This window comes from Triturus cristatus, chromosome 12, assembly GCF_964204655.1.
Source record: "Triturus cristatus chromosome 12, aTriCri1.1, whole genome shotgun sequence".
NCBI lineage: Eukaryota > Metazoa > Chordata > Amphibia > Caudata > Salamandridae > Triturus > Triturus cristatus.
The window spans coordinates 132,737,153-132,754,273 of record NC_140595.1 but is presented as its reverse complement, the minus strand read 5'-3'; the positions used below and the strand labels follow the sequence as shown (position 1 = coordinate 132,754,273).

The 17,121-nt window shown below is 43.7% G+C and overlaps 1 protein-coding gene across 1 annotated transcript in view; it reads left to right on the top strand.

The window, feature by feature from the left end:
• LOC146772886 (rho guanine nucleotide exchange factor 11-like) overlaps positions 1 to 17,121 on the top strand; it is a 247,522-nt gene that overhangs the window by 44,846 nt on the left and 185,555 nt on the right. The window contains 2 exon segments of the mRNA XM_085637041.1: positions 56 to 202; positions 7,738 to 7,817. Of these exon segments, the coding sequence (XP_085493167.1) occupies positions 56 to 202; positions 7,738 to 7,817 (227 nt within the window).

Below are 17,121 nucleotides of genomic sequence, written 5' to 3'. Positions count from 1 at the left end.
CAATTGTGTCTTACTCGATATGCACAGTCCTAATTTTTTTTCAATCTTGTTGCAGAGCTGTTTAGAACGGAGATGTTTTACTCAAGGATCTTCCGAGCGCTTGAACTCAATTTCTACGAGCGTATGAAGAAAAAGAAACTTCTGTCTAAGAAAGAGTTCTTGCTGCTATTTCCCAATCTCCCTGTGATGATTAAAATACACAGTAAGAGGCTGCTGGGGGATTGATACATATTACTATCATTATTTATTGACAATCGTTAATGTCTATACTTGGCATAATTCAGTTCTTAGTGTACAATGATTGTGGGGCACAGTTGGGTTGCAGGCTTGTTTACAATGCAGTTACAAATGATTGGCAACTGCCTATGTTACAGTTGGAGCAGCTGAACACGCTGTTCACCTTGATCCTGAATATTACACCTCTTGGATTACACAGCAAAGGGTAGTAATTTAAGCAGTGAGTCCAGTGTGCTGTTACTGTATAAGCTGAATGGAGAATACACAATAATAAGTTTTGTAAAAAGAAGCTTGTGTGTAAATTAGGCCTGGCTAAAAATCCGTTCCGCTCACAGAAATTGCGATAATTTGACATTTTCGCGTTCCGCGGAGAGCGCGAAAATGTCAAAATTTCCGCAATCCGCATTTTACCAGAAATTTTTTGCTTGTTCGCACTGTAAAATATTACATTCTTGCGTGCGCGCGATCGCCTTACCTGAATCCCCGCGTTCGCCGACAAGTTTTCCCGATCCGGTCGCGTTCTCCACGAGATGTTGGATTGTTGGTAGCCATTTGCACTGTCTCGCGACAGTTCGCGCCCACAGTAACATCATTCGTCGCGCGATCACGTCTTTCTTCTCACGATCATGCACCGCGAGACAAGTGAAAACAAGATGGCCGCGCCCGCGAGCAACCGCATGGGTAAGTTGGCGAGCCGCGACCACGCAGAACATACCACGAACGTGCGGGAAAAAAACTTCTGCATCTTCGCAATATTTCCTCGTGTTTGCGGAGATTTTTAACATTTTCGCGATAATTTGCGAAAGTGAATTTCGCAAATTCCGCCCACCCCTAGTGTAAATCAGAAGTTGTCTGGGTTGCAAAGAAAAGGTGAAGATAACTTCAGACCAGGCTTGTGGTTTTGTGGATGGTTGATAATTCCAGGCAGAGAATATGGTGATTTCTGAACGATACTTTCAACTGCAGATTCCTCTTTAGAATACTCCTAGGCACTAATCACCAACCAACAGTTTCTCCTGCTCACCCGCAGGAGGCGCACTTCATCGGTTGTACCAACCCCAAAATTCAATGACCCCAGCATGCCATGGAAATTGTCCCTTCTTCAAAGCTTCAAGTTTCAAGCCATGCTCCAACTGCGGAGAGTGGATGTAGATTATGGATTCGCATGAATTTGCTTGTGGTGCTTCAGAGCTGGTCGTGATTCTTCGCAGTCAGTTGGCTCTGTACAAAATCGATGTGCAGCAGTCTTTCGGACACATTTGTGGCTTAGTGCGCCACCTGACAAGAGGATCCGGTGTAAGCCAATTTTATGTTTTGTTGTTTGTTTCGTCTTTGGCCCAGGAAGGACTTGTTTTGGGCACTGTTCAGGCTATGTGTCATCCCTTTCGGCTTTTCTGCGGGTACCAGATCTGCCGCCTTTATGTTTGTCAACTGTTTGTGGATGAGAGTTTTGAAAGGATGCAACATTCGTTTCCATCAACACTGTGATGCCACAGTGGAACGTGAACCTGGTTTTCAACTTTTCGATGTGCCCCCCATTAGAACCGCTGCACAGTTGACATTAAAAACTGTCTTCATCATCACCATATCATCAACTAGGCATGTGAGCGAGCTGCAGGCCCTTTCTGTCAACCCACCTTATACAAAACTCTTCTCAGACTAGTTGCTGTTTAAGATCAAAGGCTCCCTTCCACCTTGACTTTGGTGCAGAGCCGCTCGCACCACCTAACAGAGTACAGAAGTAAAGTACTGCTCTAAAGTTTCCGGATCCAATCTAACACCTGGATACAATATTTGCAAGGAAAGGAATCTGTTGATAGATAGGGTATTCACCATTAAAATCATTACCAAAGGTAACTTACTTTTTCTATGGGCTGGCCTTGATGCAGCGGGCCGCTTGGGACCTGCCATAAGCACCAGTGTAGTGGTCAGCTTCATGATTGTATGCACTACTGTGTTTTTCAGTGACAACCAAGCGTCTCGAATGGACATGCCCTTCAATGGATCCAGGCACTTTGTGGTAAAGAACTAATCAGCCTTAGAGCACATCATAGGCAGCCCCCTCCCATGTATTGCTTTTACTGGTTCACCAGTTTGACAGGCAGTACAAAATGTTCTGAGGCCTATCAATGACTACCCTTCATATCAGTAAACCAGTTGGCCCAGAATATTTGCAACTCCAGAGACCATGGGCAGCATCAAGGGCAGCAATCTTACAGCACCTCCTAACCCGCCTCATCAGCTACTTCAGTTTTTTCTTTCAGAACCAATCTTATCCAGTAGGAGGCAGGGTTTGATTTTTTCCCAACAGGCAGGAATTCCATCTTTTATTTTGGTGGGACTCAAGTTAATGTTAACTGGCACTTCTTCTAGAGCGCATATTCACCGACAGGTCTCTTAGCGCTATGTGAGAGAGCTTAACCTCACCTCACCACATCCACATGTACATGCACCAAAACATGGCCTAGGTTGTGCCCCAGGCTTCAGTAAAAAGAAGCGTTTTTATTTTTTTTCTAAATGGAAGAAGGGTGAGTTCCCTGCGAAGGCTTTCCGGTAGCCTGTTCCAGAGTTGAGGGATCATTGCGGAAAAGTCTCTGCCCCCTTTGGAGGATGTTTTGAAGCGGGGGCAGGCCAAAAGGCCAGCATCAGACGATCGAAGGGTATGCCCTGGCACATAGTTTATGAGGCGTACCTGGCCGTGGATGGCGTTATGGGCTATGCAGAAACCTTTGAACCTTGTTCTGTGTTTGATCGGGAGCCAGTGCAGCTGCTGCAGTAGGGGGGTGGCATGTGCCCGCCTTGGGAGCCTGAAAATCAGTCTAGCAGTGTCGTTCATGACCACTTGGGGTTTTGTTAGCAGCTTCTCAGGAAGGCCAATGTACAGAGAGTTGCCATAATCTAACCTTGACATAATCATTGCCGACATAGCCATCCATAGTGCCTGGAAATGAGAGAAGGGGGGCGAATCTCCGTAGCTGTCTCAGTAGGCCCACACATGTCCCTGCAATGGTAGATACCTGGTATGACATAGAGAGCTTGGCATCTATTTTTATGCCAAGACTTTTTACGACTGGGGCTGGCGTGGGAGAGGTGCCTAGCTCATGTGGCCAAAAGAGTTCCTACTTGAGTGACAGCAGATTATACAGCTGGCCTTCTGCAGGGGTCACGTCTCTTTTTGCCGATGGGGGCTATCAAGAGGGTACCGGATTCAGAAACGGATGAGGAGGGATGATCCCACTAATTCCTGGCGTCCAAGCGGGACAGATGGCTCAGGCTGATTTTGGATCTTCACCCTTCAAATTAAGAATTCTCAATCTAGCTCAGGTTCTCAGTGGCTTGGATCTGGGTGATGCTATCCCTGGATTTGCAGGATGCATACAGCCATGTGCAGTCCTGCAGTCTTACAGATGCTACCTTCTGTTCGAGGTAGGGGCAGAGCAGTTTACTATTCTACCCTTTGACCTTGCCTCTGTCACCTGGTTTTACAAAGGCGATGGTAGTGGTGCAGCCCACCTTCTCAGGTTGTGGGCACATGTATTTCCTTAACTTGAAGATTGGCTGCTTAAAGTGGACCTCCTCCGAACGATGATTGTCTTTCTTTCATAACACAGGTTCTCCATCTGCAAACTAGAGTTCTCCTGATGCAAGGATTTAATTCATAGGGTGATCATGGCTGTTATGTTGTTCAAAGCCTTCGTACCCTGGCAACGAGCCTAGGCCATACATGGTTTGATCCTGATGTTGTGTGATCAGTCATGGGTTTCATTGAGTAGGTTCTGAGGCTTCTTGGACTGCTGGTTACATGCATTGTTCTGGTCCTGTGTATTCAGTGGCACATGTGGGCTCTGTTTCTAGTGAACGTAACCCCATGGCTGTCTGTCGGACAACATCTGTGTTGGAAATTGGGTTGAGGAGGGTGAAACCCTACTCAGGCAGCAATCGCAAACTCTGTCAGGGAGACACACAAGTAAACCCCACATTAACATGTGCTTAGCCTTCTGGTAGCTTGGCAAAAGCAATCAGGCTTCACTGAGAGGCACTATGTGAAGTATTTATGCAGCACTTCAAACAGTATTAAAGTGAAAATACAACACAAGAAAAATGTCACATCAATTTAGACAAAGAGAGTAAAATGTAATACATGTTTTAAGACCAAAATGACAAACATCCAATCAGTAGAACCGGAGATGTGCAATTTCAAATTTTAGAGTAAAAATAGTGCTAGTATGAAGTGACAATTTCAGGTCCACCGCAGTGGAATGCAGGCCGGATACAGAGACCCAGTTAGGCCAGCTGAACAAAGTACCTGAAATCCTGGTTTGGAGAGCGTTGCGAGATCTCATGCTGAGGTTGCGTGGCGCAGCCGTGGTTCCCAAAAGCTGCATGCGGAGCACTGCATCATCACCAAGGATGCCTTTGATGAGGGGCTTGCGATGCAAAGTCTGGCATCAAAGATGCTTTGCGCACCAGCAGCTCAGAAGAAAGCTGTGGTGCTATGGTGTGAAGTTCTGCGTCTTCATCGAAGATTACATCAGTGAGGGGCTTGTGATCTGAAGGTCTGTGCCAGTGATGTATTGTGCAGCAGCAGTTCCGGGGAGACTCACAGTGTGAGGTCCGGCGTTGGGGCTGCTTCGGGTACAGGGTTGCAATGCAGCTGCGGAGAAATGCGTCGCACTTCATTGGTTCTGCTCACAGGGCCACAACTGGGCTGCCAGAGCACCTTAAAGCCCAATACCAAGGGTCCTGGACTAGGGAGGTACCACCTGGTGGGTAGGACTCCCAGCAGACTGAGTCCAGGTGCTGGGCTTGAGATGGTTGGAGCCTTTTTTGTCCCTGAGGCTCTGATCAGAAGGCCGCCAACTAACCCTTGGAATTCATCTGATGGTCCTGGGTTCACGATGCATGTCCAGTCTTTTTACTCGGGCATCAGGGCAGCAGAGTAGCGGTTCTTCTTGCAGAGCAGCACAACAGTCCGTCTGAGTCATCACAGGTCCAGAAGTATACTGAAGAGTTGGGACTGAGGGCTCAATATTTATACCTGGAGCCAATTAGGAAGTAGGAGAAGGTTCTGGAGGTTTTCTCATTCAGAGGTGATTGGAAATTCATGCCTCCGTGTCCTGGCCCCAGATTGTCTGGGGCCACAATCGACTTGTGTCAAAACCTTTTGTGATTGTGCTGGGCAGAACCTTAGTGGTATCAAGCGTGGTAGGTGGCAGCTCCTCCCTCTCAAGTCGGAGATGACCCATTCTGCCAACACCTATGCTGCTTTGTCTCACTGTCTGGGAGCAATATACAAAGACCAATTTCCAGCTACACCTAGTCATATGACCCAGGAAACAGGCTGCAGGCAACCAAATGGTTGTGACAAGAAATTGCCAACTTTCTAAAAGTGGCATTTTCATAATAGTGACTTAAGATCTGACTTTGCCATTAAATAATATTATTCATGACTATTCTTTAGACAACAAACTCGACCTTCCTGCCTACCCTGCTCCTAATTGAAACCTTTAACGTATTATATGTAATAAGTTAACCCAATGTTAGCCTATGGGAGAGGTAGGCCTTGCAGAAGTATAAAACAAATGTAAGAATTTTTCACTACCAGGACATGTAAAACTTAAAAAGTGAATGTCCAACTTTTTAATTACACTGCACCTTGCCCTAAGGGTGATTAGACCATTCTCTAGGGATGGCTTATATTAAAAAGGAAGATTTAGGCCTGGCAAAATATTTATTTTGCCAGGTCAAAATGGCAGTTTAAAACTGCACACAGGCACCAATGACAGGCCTGAAACATGTTTAAAGGGCTACTTAAGTGATGGCAAAATGAGAGCTGGTGGGCCACTCGTAGTGTTTAATTTACAGGTCCCGGTTACATGTAGTACCACTTTACTAGGGACTTGCAAGAGAATTAAATATGCCAATTGGGTGTATGACAATACTATATTTAAAGGAGAGAACACAAGCACTTTAGAACTGGTTATCAGTGGTAAACGTGTGCAGAGTCCTAAAGCTAGCACAAATGAAGGTGTAGGTATAGGTGTAGGTGGCACTGAAGTTCTCCAACTCAGCCAGGACCTGATTGATCAACTTCTGGAAGGTGAAATAGTTGTTCTTCAACCCAAAGAGCATCACCCGAAACTGGTATCCTTCTGGAGTAAAGAACGCAGACCTGTCTTTAGCCCCCTTAGTTACTGTGATCTGCCAGAACCCAGATGTCATATCAAACGTGCTGAGGAACTTAGCAGCCCTTGACTGATCAATGAGCTTGTCAGCTCAGGATGGTATGTGCATCAGACTTAGTGACATCATTGAGCCTTGGGTAATCCACGCAGAACCTGAGTTCAGTGGTGGTACCTGGAGGGGAAGCCTTGGGGACCAGTACCACAGTGCTGGGCCAAGGACTGCTTGAGGACTTTCTTTCACTTACCGACAGTGTTTGGAGACTTTCTTCCTTATACGGGCTATCATCTTATCAGATTGCCTGTAGATCTTATGATGCACTGCCATATGGCCACCCTTGGACCTGGATCAGTCATACTCTATCCAACTGTAGATTATTCACTGCCCTCCCTGCTTCACCATCTTTGGACTGGACTACAGTGCATTTTAAAAGGTTCCAAGTTAGTTTTGGCACATTGTCACCTCTGATTTGTCATGACTGATCGAAATCCAAGGGTAGCCAAGAGTGAAAGACAAAACTGATGAGAGCGTGCTGATGAAGCACCTTTATATAAATGGCCCTGTACCATCACTTTCGGAACTGAGCAAGACCTTTGTGGAGTCTGACGGAGCCACTTACCAGTGTGCTTGAACAATTATTGTTTAAAAATGGAGTGTTCAGTCGGGCGCCTGGGGTTAATATAAAGGTGATCAATCTGTAGTTAGAAAGAGCCTTTCTGAAGAGAAGTAACTTGATCTTCCAGTTTCCAGGAGCTCTATGGATGATTAATGTTTCTAACACGCAGCCTGGTTGCTTCATGTGATTGAATTGAGGCAGATGTAAGCACGTCTTGTAAACTGTGTGAACACCCAATGTTGACAAGCATATTGCAATAATGATAGTGGTTGTATTGTCCAAACATTGAGCGCCAGTAAAAAGTGTGTCTGCAATAAATGATGAAGTGACCATTCCAGGTTATACATAGAAAACCATATTACCCCAGAAGTTGATTTTAGTATTACGGGCTGGCTTGTGGTAACGTGGGTCTTAGTGTTGAATTTAAATGAGCCCCACAACTGCATTTGTTGAACTTAAGCACATGGTAAACATGAGTACATTTGGTCATTTTCTGCCTTGCCTTAATGATCACTTTAGTCTTTGTAGACGTTGAATGTAATGGAAGACCAATATACCAAGCTCTTTTCCAACTATGGTAATTTGATAAACCTGAAAATGAGTTGTTTCAAAGAGTGAGCCGTTGCCAAACTAAATCTCTGACAATTCTCTGTCTCTATCCTACCCCAAATTACTCCTTTCATCACCATCACTTATATTAGATTCTCTGGCAGAGCCCCTGAAGAAGCTAAGAGAACAAGGACCAATCATCGAAGAGATCGGTGACCTCATGCTATCCAGGGTATGATTTAATTTAAGAGTGATTTTATTCCTATTGATTGTAAGAGGTTTAAACCTCTTGGGTCTGACTCTGCTGGTCATAATAAGGGTTGTGACTTTGTGCAAAAGATTGAATTTATTGAACCATCTGCTCATTGGAGCCTTTGGTGACTGTTAATATATTTGACATTTGGTCCAGGTTCTGCTGAAAGATGTAAACCTCAGTTCCTTTGAAGACACACTTTAGTTGAGGTCCTAAGGGGAAACCATAGACTGCCACTCTACAGTAGGGATCAATGCAGAGAAATAGCCACGGGGAAAATAGAGGTGGTAAAATAAAAAACACCGCACCATTGAGCACTAGCATCATTTTAGACTTAGTAATCGGGGGACACTTTATTTAATACTTGGTGGAGGCCTAGTGGGACAGAAGTGTGCAGTATTGTCTGTTTGATCCATATTGCAAAGGAGCTACAGTGTTTGGAGTTTAACATCCCTAAGTAATAGTAGTACACAAGAACACTTTTAACACTCACACATTTTCAGAGATTACTTCTGACAAGCTGTAGAGACACGATGGGGAATATTCATTACTGGTAGTGGGACAGAAGTCTCCAAGATGTTAATATTATCCAGCGTAGTACCTGTCAACAGAAGGGCAGGATATAATTCTCTGTCATCTGGGGAGGGCCAGACTAGCATTGAGATTCTCATAGTTGCTATTCAATACAATACATATCATACATGGTGCACTATCCATGAAATCTAAGATTACATTTTTTTTGTTCAAACAATTTTATTGAAAATTAAATAAGCAGTTATGGAACAGATAGTGAAGACACACTACAGGGTGCTTTGCGTAACTTCATATGACCACATATGTAAACATTTGACGTATAGTCTAAGTAAACATAATTGAGCAATATTGTAAGTCTGGGCGGTGAACTCTACTTCGCTAGCAGAGTTTTCCAAATTCAGCGTTACTCGGAGCTCGCAGAGTTTTTTTCCTCACTTGCGTTCGCCAGCGTTAAGTTGGCGAGCGAGGAAAACCCACCCCCCGGCGAGTTTTTCCTCGTACCCGATCGTTAACGTCAAGTTGGCGAGTGTGAGCGTGGAAAATCAACCTCCCGGCGAGATCAACGCTGGCAGTCAGGTTTCTGCGAGTGGTCGCGTCTGCTCGCGTTGAGAAACCGTCTGTTTGCATTGAGAAAGCTGCTGCTCGAGTAAAAAAATCTACTCGAGCAGCAGAAAGAAAGCTTGCGCTGTGTATGGTGCAACTCGCGATGATTGCACAGAGTGGCATGAGCACCTGGCACTAAAAGTCACAGTGAACCGCATTTATCTAAAGCAGTTTTTTCTGTACTCCGCCCAGGCTTACAATATTGGTTGTTGGTGTACCATTTGTCAAACATGGTGCTAAAATGAGAGGTACATTGAGAGCATATCTGAAGATAGTAGGGAGCTGAGTGTGGGATACCCAAATTAGATGAGAGTTGAGTTCCCCAAGTGTGCTCAATATATGTATGAGCAGAAAAAAATTGCAAAGGAAAGAGGGAGAAAAGCCAGAGAAAAGATGAGGGTGAAGTTAGAGAGAGTGGAGAGAGGGTGCTAAGTCATCAGGGTCTGCAGTGAGCACAGGGCTACTAAGTGTATACTGATGATTTAGTTCTGTCTTGGTGGGTGAGTGGAATTGCAAGAGGGGGAAGAATGCTAAGGCTGTGGGGATCCACTTTTTGTATGTATAAATCAAGTGCATTCCATAGGCAGCACAAGTGTGATGTATTATGTAGTTTCTTGTATATTATGCCGTCCGCGCTCCTGGTGGTGCATAGAGTATTTGCCATTTGTTAAAGGAGATTTCTGTGGAAGATTTCTACTCTGACAGGACTGTTTTGGAGCCCAAGGCAAGCATTAGATCTAATAGCTGTAAGTCATGTGCAGAGAGACCAGTGTCAAGTGGATGTGCCACAAGGCTTAACGTCACAGTTAGGAAGGATGGTGTGAGCTGAATCTTAAAGATGCCATAAATTGTCTGATGAATTTTGGTCCAGAGGGGTTGGACCATTTTACATGTGAAAAACATATTCTAAAGTGAGCCGAGTGATACCTCACAGTGCCAGCAATTATCTGATTGTAGGATACCTAGATTATGCAATCTGGATGGAGTCCAGTATGTTTTGTGTATCACCCAAAATCTAGACTGCACAATTGCAAGTGTAAATTAACCAGAAAGGCGAATGCCAGATTCTATTCCAGGTAGCGCCTGAAAAATGTGATGTCAGGTCTTCTGGGATGTAAGGGGACCATTTTTTCCCCAAATTCTTGAGGAGTGTACTCTGGAGGGGGGGTGGGGTCAAGTAACTCACAGATATGTGATGCGGAGTGGCCGAGCTTTTTAAGATTTCCAAGTAGGCCGGCAAGATCTGGAGTATGTGGCTTCAGTAGTGATCTAAAGGCTCTTTTAAATTTTGGAGAAGAACTTGATTGGGTGCAGTAAGCAAACGGAATGGGATTCAGGGATGTGCATAAGTCTACAATGGAATTGATACCCCTTTTGGACCACTGGTCACACAAGACAGTTCTTCCATCATGTCTGCGATTATGGAGAGCGAGTAGACCAGGGGTATTTTCTAGAGGCCTCTGATGATAAGGGTGGAGCTGAGATGAGAGGGGGATAGAAAGTGGGATTCAATTTTGAGCCACGTCAGGGAGTGGTCAACTGCATCTTTAAACCACCAGTTGCCCTGAGCCGCTAAAAAGCTTTTTGGTGTTTGTGAAAATCAGTTATATTCAGACCTCTGCTGTTCCTGCTCAATTTAAGGTTGGGACTGGCTATCCTAGCTCTTTTCCCTTTCCAAAGGATATCTGAGATATGCTTGTCTATGGCTTTAAAGAAGGTGGTGGAAAGATTTATGGAACGCATGCTCAAAAGGAAGTTGCTTAGTGGTGCCATCATCATTTGTGCTGTGTCCGTCCTACCCTACTAGGTTATGTGATCATGAGGGAAGATTGTAGCTCTTTCTCAAACCAGATACCAAGGTATTTAAGTGAAAAATGTTGCCATTTCAGGTCAGAGTAGCCCAGAATCGAGGGAGAATCGAGGGAGTACAGAGAATGCTCAAGGGAAAGATCTTAGTTTTCTAATGATTACGTTTATAGCCAGAAACTCAAGAGTATTTTTCAATTTCTGATACAATCTGAGGGATTGCTGTATCTGCACCTTAAGTGAAGATTAGAACGTCATAGGCATAGGCCACGACTAGTTGCCTGCCTGATTGGGAACGGTACACCTTTAATGTTATCATTCTGTTTCAGGAAGGAAAGAATGGGTTCGATTGCTAAAAGGAATAGGAGCGGGGAGAGTGGATATCCCTGCCTGCCTGGTGCCCTGCTCCAATTAAAATGAGTTTGATAGGTGACCATTTATTCTGACCTGCTTGGCAGCAGACCCAGATGTTATTCGCATCCCGTCTGCCTTTCGAGAATCCAGTTTGGGATGGAACGATGTTTTGATATCCCCTTCTCTAACCTTCTTGCCAGGACTTTGGCTTATAATTTGCAGTCAATATTGATTAATGATATTGGTCTATAGTTTTTGACATCCTAGGCGTCCCTTCCCTCTTTAGGGATAACATCTATAGTGGCTTCAGAACCCAAGCCAGCGGAGCGTGAAATAAACGAAGGCATGTCTAGTTTTCCCCCCACTAATGTTTAACATCTGTCCAAGATGTGATATCTCCAATCTGCCTATGGATTTCCTTCAAAAGAATAGTACTTTGCTTCTATCCCAGCCTCTATGGACCATAGCTCTTGCTTTATTGCGATCACGCTAGTTTCTATCATACTGCTTAAGGTTGACTCTTTGTAACCTACAGGACATCAATGAACATAGGACTTTTCTGCAATTTTCATAGTCCATTTCTGTACTTTCATCTCTTACTTTTGTATATGTTTCAGTAGACCAAATTCTACGCCAATGTAATATGGGGCGTAGTCCAGCAATGTATACCAGTGTTTCATTCCTCAGTCATTAAGCATAGGAGTCACAGGGGTACTTTGTGGTAAGCTAGTGATCATTCGGAGAAACCTATTCTCTGCTGTGGTGAGCTGGGTCATTTTCTCAAAGCCCCATAATTTCGACCCACATAGGACCAAGCTCACCACTTTTGTATTGTAGATCTGCAACACCGGGCTTACAGGCTTAGTCAGAGATTTTTTAAATTCATTGTTTAAAGCACCAGCTAGTTGGCGATGTTTCAGTGCCATCATTTCAATGTGAGAGCCCCAGCTAATTGTTTTCCTAGATATGTGAATGCATCTACCTGCTCTTGGGGCTCCTCCCTCCAAATGTATCCTACCACTAAATGCTCTGTGGTGATTAAAAGCCATAAATTTAGTTTTCATTGCATTGAATTCTAACCCTCATGTGGTGCATATATTTTTAAAACGTGTTAACCCACACTGTAGCCCACAAGGAGTTTTTGATATGATGTGCGTTTTGTCTGCAAACATTAGGATCGGAATATTTATACCTACTAAGACTGGAGCATCTGTGGGAAAGGTAGCTGAGAATTGGGAGACTCCATTTATAAAGAGGGAAAATAGTGTAGGGGCCATTACACACCCTTGGCGAACTCCCTTTTCAACTTGGAAGGGGTCAGTTACATTACCCTGTGAGCCCCAGAGAATGTTTTGCAAAATTGTTCTCATGTAGTCGAACAATGAGAGATAGCAAGTCCGTGGTCATTCCCAGCTCCTGTAGGACCAACCATAGCTTGTTACCTGAAACTAAATCAAAAGCTGACTTTAGATCTACAAAAGCAGCATACATGCTGCCATTGCCAAACACAACAGTCCGCCAGTATATGAACAGAAAACAAAAGACATGGTCTACTGTACTGATAAGTAAATATTTTATTATGGATAGTTGTTATGGCATCAGGTGCCTGTGTATTATGCAGGTGCACCTCCAGGTCTACTGCTGTGTGCTCAACATCCCTTTTAATATTAGACAATATATCTGGTTTTTCAGCAGGAATGGAAAATTCCTGTTTTAGTGGAAGCATCATGAGCCGAAGACTTGTCAATTGTGCGCACACAACCAAAATCTAAAATGCATGTTAATGCTAAAGCCTGATGTCACGCTTACATGCGTAAGCTAAACAATCATGCACTCAACAATATTTAATGCGTAGATGAGTTTCTTGCTAGTATTAGTCAAAGCTTGTATTCCAAGTCAATATTGTGAAGTATAGAAAAGTGTGCCTGCATCTTACTGCTGTACAGAGTAATTTCTCAGGAAACATTAGGAAAAGCAACATAAATCCATTATCATCCCTGTCCTTCACAACAGTCTCCATCTTAATGTCTGGTTCATGGAGTGTGATTCAACTTTATAAATCTATGCTGGTTTTCCTCTTTCTTAATGTGTGGTTGATGGATCATTAATCAGCATTGTAAATCCATGCCTGATTTCTGACCTAAGAATTGCACTTCCTTTAATGCTTCTTTGCCACCAACAAGGTTGTCTCATAAGTAGGTTTCAAATAAAGCATCTTCAACCTGGACTCCCCTAAATAATCTCTTGTTTTAGGGATGTCCTTCAGTTTAGCATGCGAGACGAGTGCCTTAGATGTTCAATTGGCACCAGTATTTGTAGTCCCCTGATTAAAAGATGTCTATTTGGACCTGTTGAGTCACCCACCTCATCACCTTCATCAGGTGTGTGATGAATTATGGGCAAATAATTTTTCGGAGAAGTGAACATATGCTGGCATACCTGGGATCTCAATAATATGGTAAATGGTAAACACTCTTCCAGCCAGTGGACTACGTGCAATTTTGAATAATCCACAAAGGTCTTGACCTTGACTTTTTTCAAATGTGGCTGATCTTTTGGATCAGTCAGTGATAAATTACTCCAGTGGAAAAAGGGGGAGTTCCATAAGAGCTGGAAATCACCCTTTCCAACTCGAATAAAGGACATATCTGTACCACTGGCACCTTATGGATCCTTATCTGAGCCCTGTCTAAGCCAGAACTCTGGGAATTATTGTGTATGGAAGAAAGGCTGAATTATTAGGCCTTTTGTAAATTCAGGGTAAAAAGTCCTGCATTCTGTGAACAACAATGCTGTGGGACCAGCAGGCTACTACTTTTACTCTTAATGTCAGTTATTCTGGTTCAACGTAGTCTTGATCAAGTTTATCCTGATCTCTTGTTTTGGGAATATATCTTACTCTTTGAATTGATTAGAAATCATGGGTTATACAATGTACAGCAGGTGTAAGGTCTTTCAGTTTCTTCTCATCCTAGGAAATAAATGTTCATGTCATCTAGATATAATATCACTGTGATACGTATACACCAGAGAGTTAAAAATCTTAGTTTCAAGAGTGTTGTGATACTCAAATTCCTATATCCAGAAGCCCTCCAAAACTGTACTCAAGAAGTGCTTAGTGATGGTAAAGAAAGAACAAACTAAAATGGATGATCGTTATTTAATCCAAAGAACAAATTTGTGGAAAAATGTACATTATCTACTTGTTTTTCACTATGTATCTGTGATGTCTAGTTGTAAATTGCTGCTGACATCAATTGTAAATAAATCAAGATAAGTTGTAACCTCATTCATCTGTTCTGATAACTTAAATCATGTAAAGAAGCACATTGTTGAAGTTGCACAATTTCATAGTTCATCAATGTCATAATTGATTACATTTTGAGGTTAAACCCTTTCTTACCAGCCTAAGGAAGGAATACACTTTCACATCTGATGTGTTCTATGTGGAAGTTACAGATATTCCTGTATGAGAAGATACTCCTGGTAAATCATTGAACTCTACAGATATTTTGGAAAAGACAGCTAATGTCAGCATTAGCAATATATTATTTCAAAATAGAGCCACTCACCACCCATGCAGGTATTGTAGGTATCAAATATTTTAATGCATGACGTTTTGCACCCAGTCAAATGTGTGGCCGATCATGCATTCAAACAATAGTCATCTGTAGCTGACCATTGTTAAATCATGAATATTCATCATTTGCCCAGGTAAATACGATGATTCTGTTGGAGATTGGGCTGAGCTGAAAGGAAGTTTACACTGTCCCCCTTTCTACCACTCATGTTGTTGTGATAGCCTCAATCCAGATCCCTATCAGGCCATTGGCGAGATGCCCATTAGCTTCCTCCCTGGCAGACTCTGCCCACTGGAAGCTTGCAGAAAAGTTGGGGAGCGGTTTTGGTTTGGAAACCAAGGGTTGAATAGGGGAATTACAACTCTCCCTGTTAACAGTTTGCAAACATTTATAAACAATAGGCAAAGAACTCAGATTTCAAAATTCCTAAGTGTATATTTCTAATAAATTATTTTGTGGTAAACATTGATTTGCAGATCAATTTTGTCACTTTTATGTTGTCATTCCTCATTTTGGGAACTTGCTTTTATATTCAGATATGTTTACATAGATGCATTCAGCTTCTGTTTGGGAGATCAAACTCAGTTAACCTCCAGTAATGGGCTAGATATCTGGAGCACTCTGAGATGCAAACATGGTTTGTGGGCTGGGGAGGTGATAGTTCTCTCTACCTTGGATGTCGAATGCTTTTTATGCATCTTTGTTTTGTAGACTTTACTCATTTTGAGTTAGAATTTGAATTGGTTTGCACACATTTAAGATCAGTTGCCAGATATATTTGTGATCTTGCATAATGGGCATGTTGGAAATGGGGGTCTCTAGTAGGCAAGTGTGTGCATATTTGTCCAAGTAGGGACCCTTCTTCCTAGTCAGGGTAAGGGGGATACACTTCTAAAATAACCCCTGCTCATCCCCTTGGTAGCTTGGCACAAGCAGACAGGCTTATCTCAGAGGCAGTGTGTAAAACATTTATGCATGCATACGGAAACACAGTGATAACACTACAAATGGACACAACACCAGTTTAGAAAAATAAGCAAAACTTTATCTAAATCAACAAGACCAAAAACGACAAAAACCTAACATACAATACTTGTAAAAATAGTTACTGTGTAAAATAAACCTTAAATGGCAGGAACAACGTGAAAACACAGTTCCGCCGACTCTGTAGCTCCTTTTGGGGCTCCCGCGATACTGAAGACGACAGAGTTCAACAATTCCTGCCAACTGTGTCGGTACGGGTTAGCTAAATCCTTGACAGACTCAGAGAGAGTACCTTTCTTGTTGCGGCCAATGCGCGGATGCAAGTCGGTCAGGGCAACCGTCGTAATTGCTTTGTGAGATGGAAGCGTTGCAGTGTGTGGTGTCCTCACTGCTCGGTACAGGCAGTGGCTCGTTGACAGAGTCGGTGAGAGCAAGGCTTGCGTTGCAGGGTGAGACGGTGCTCGATGGGGTCCTGGCAGGTCACGGTACGATGACGGAGCCGGTTAATGTTTGAGTTGGGCAGCGACGGAGTCGGTGACATCTGTGCATTGTGTAGCGAAGCGGTGCGGAGTGCGGTGCTCACAGGATGTGGTGCAAGCAGCGGCTCAGTGACGGAGTCAGTGAGTCCATGGTTGCGATGGGAAGCGAGGTGGTGATCTCTGCAGTGCCTTCAGGACATGGAGTCTGCGACGGACTCGGTGACGGAGTAGATTGCCCTTTTCTTCTGTGGCGAGATTTGAACCAGCAGAACCAGAGATGGTACCCAGAAGGATGGTGATGTCCTTGCTGTTCCTGAGACCTCTTGAACCAGGGTCAAGCTCCACTTCAAGCCCTTGGAGATACTTTCTCAAGCAGGATGCACACACAGTTCCTCTCCTTGGCAGAAACAGCCACTGTAGGCCAACCCCAGACAGCACACAGCAAAGGGGTAGTACTCCTCCTCCAGTTTCTCCAGCTCTTCTCCTTGGCAATGGTTCATCTTGAAGTCCAAAAGTGATCTAAAGTTCTGGGGTCTGGGCCCCAATATTTATACAGCAAAATCCTTTGTTCTCTAGTGGCAGATAAGCCCTGTGCTCAGTCAAAACCAGGTCTGTCCTCTCTGGTGCAGCTTCCTGGCAGAATTGTGGAAGGCAGACCAGGCCCATTCAGGTAAAATGAAATCTCCTCCACCTACTCTAAATGTAGCCCAGGTCTATTCAGCCCAGCCCTGACTCATCCAGACACTCTGGAGCTACTGCACATCCCCAGCTACTCCAAAGCCAGACAGTCAATACACATTCTAGCAGAGGCACACTGGATGGCTAAGCAAGAAAATACCTACTTTCTAAAAGTGGTATTTTCAAACACAGAATGTAAAATTCACCCTCACTAAAAGATGTATTTTAACATTCTGATTTCAGGCATACTAAACTTTATTATCC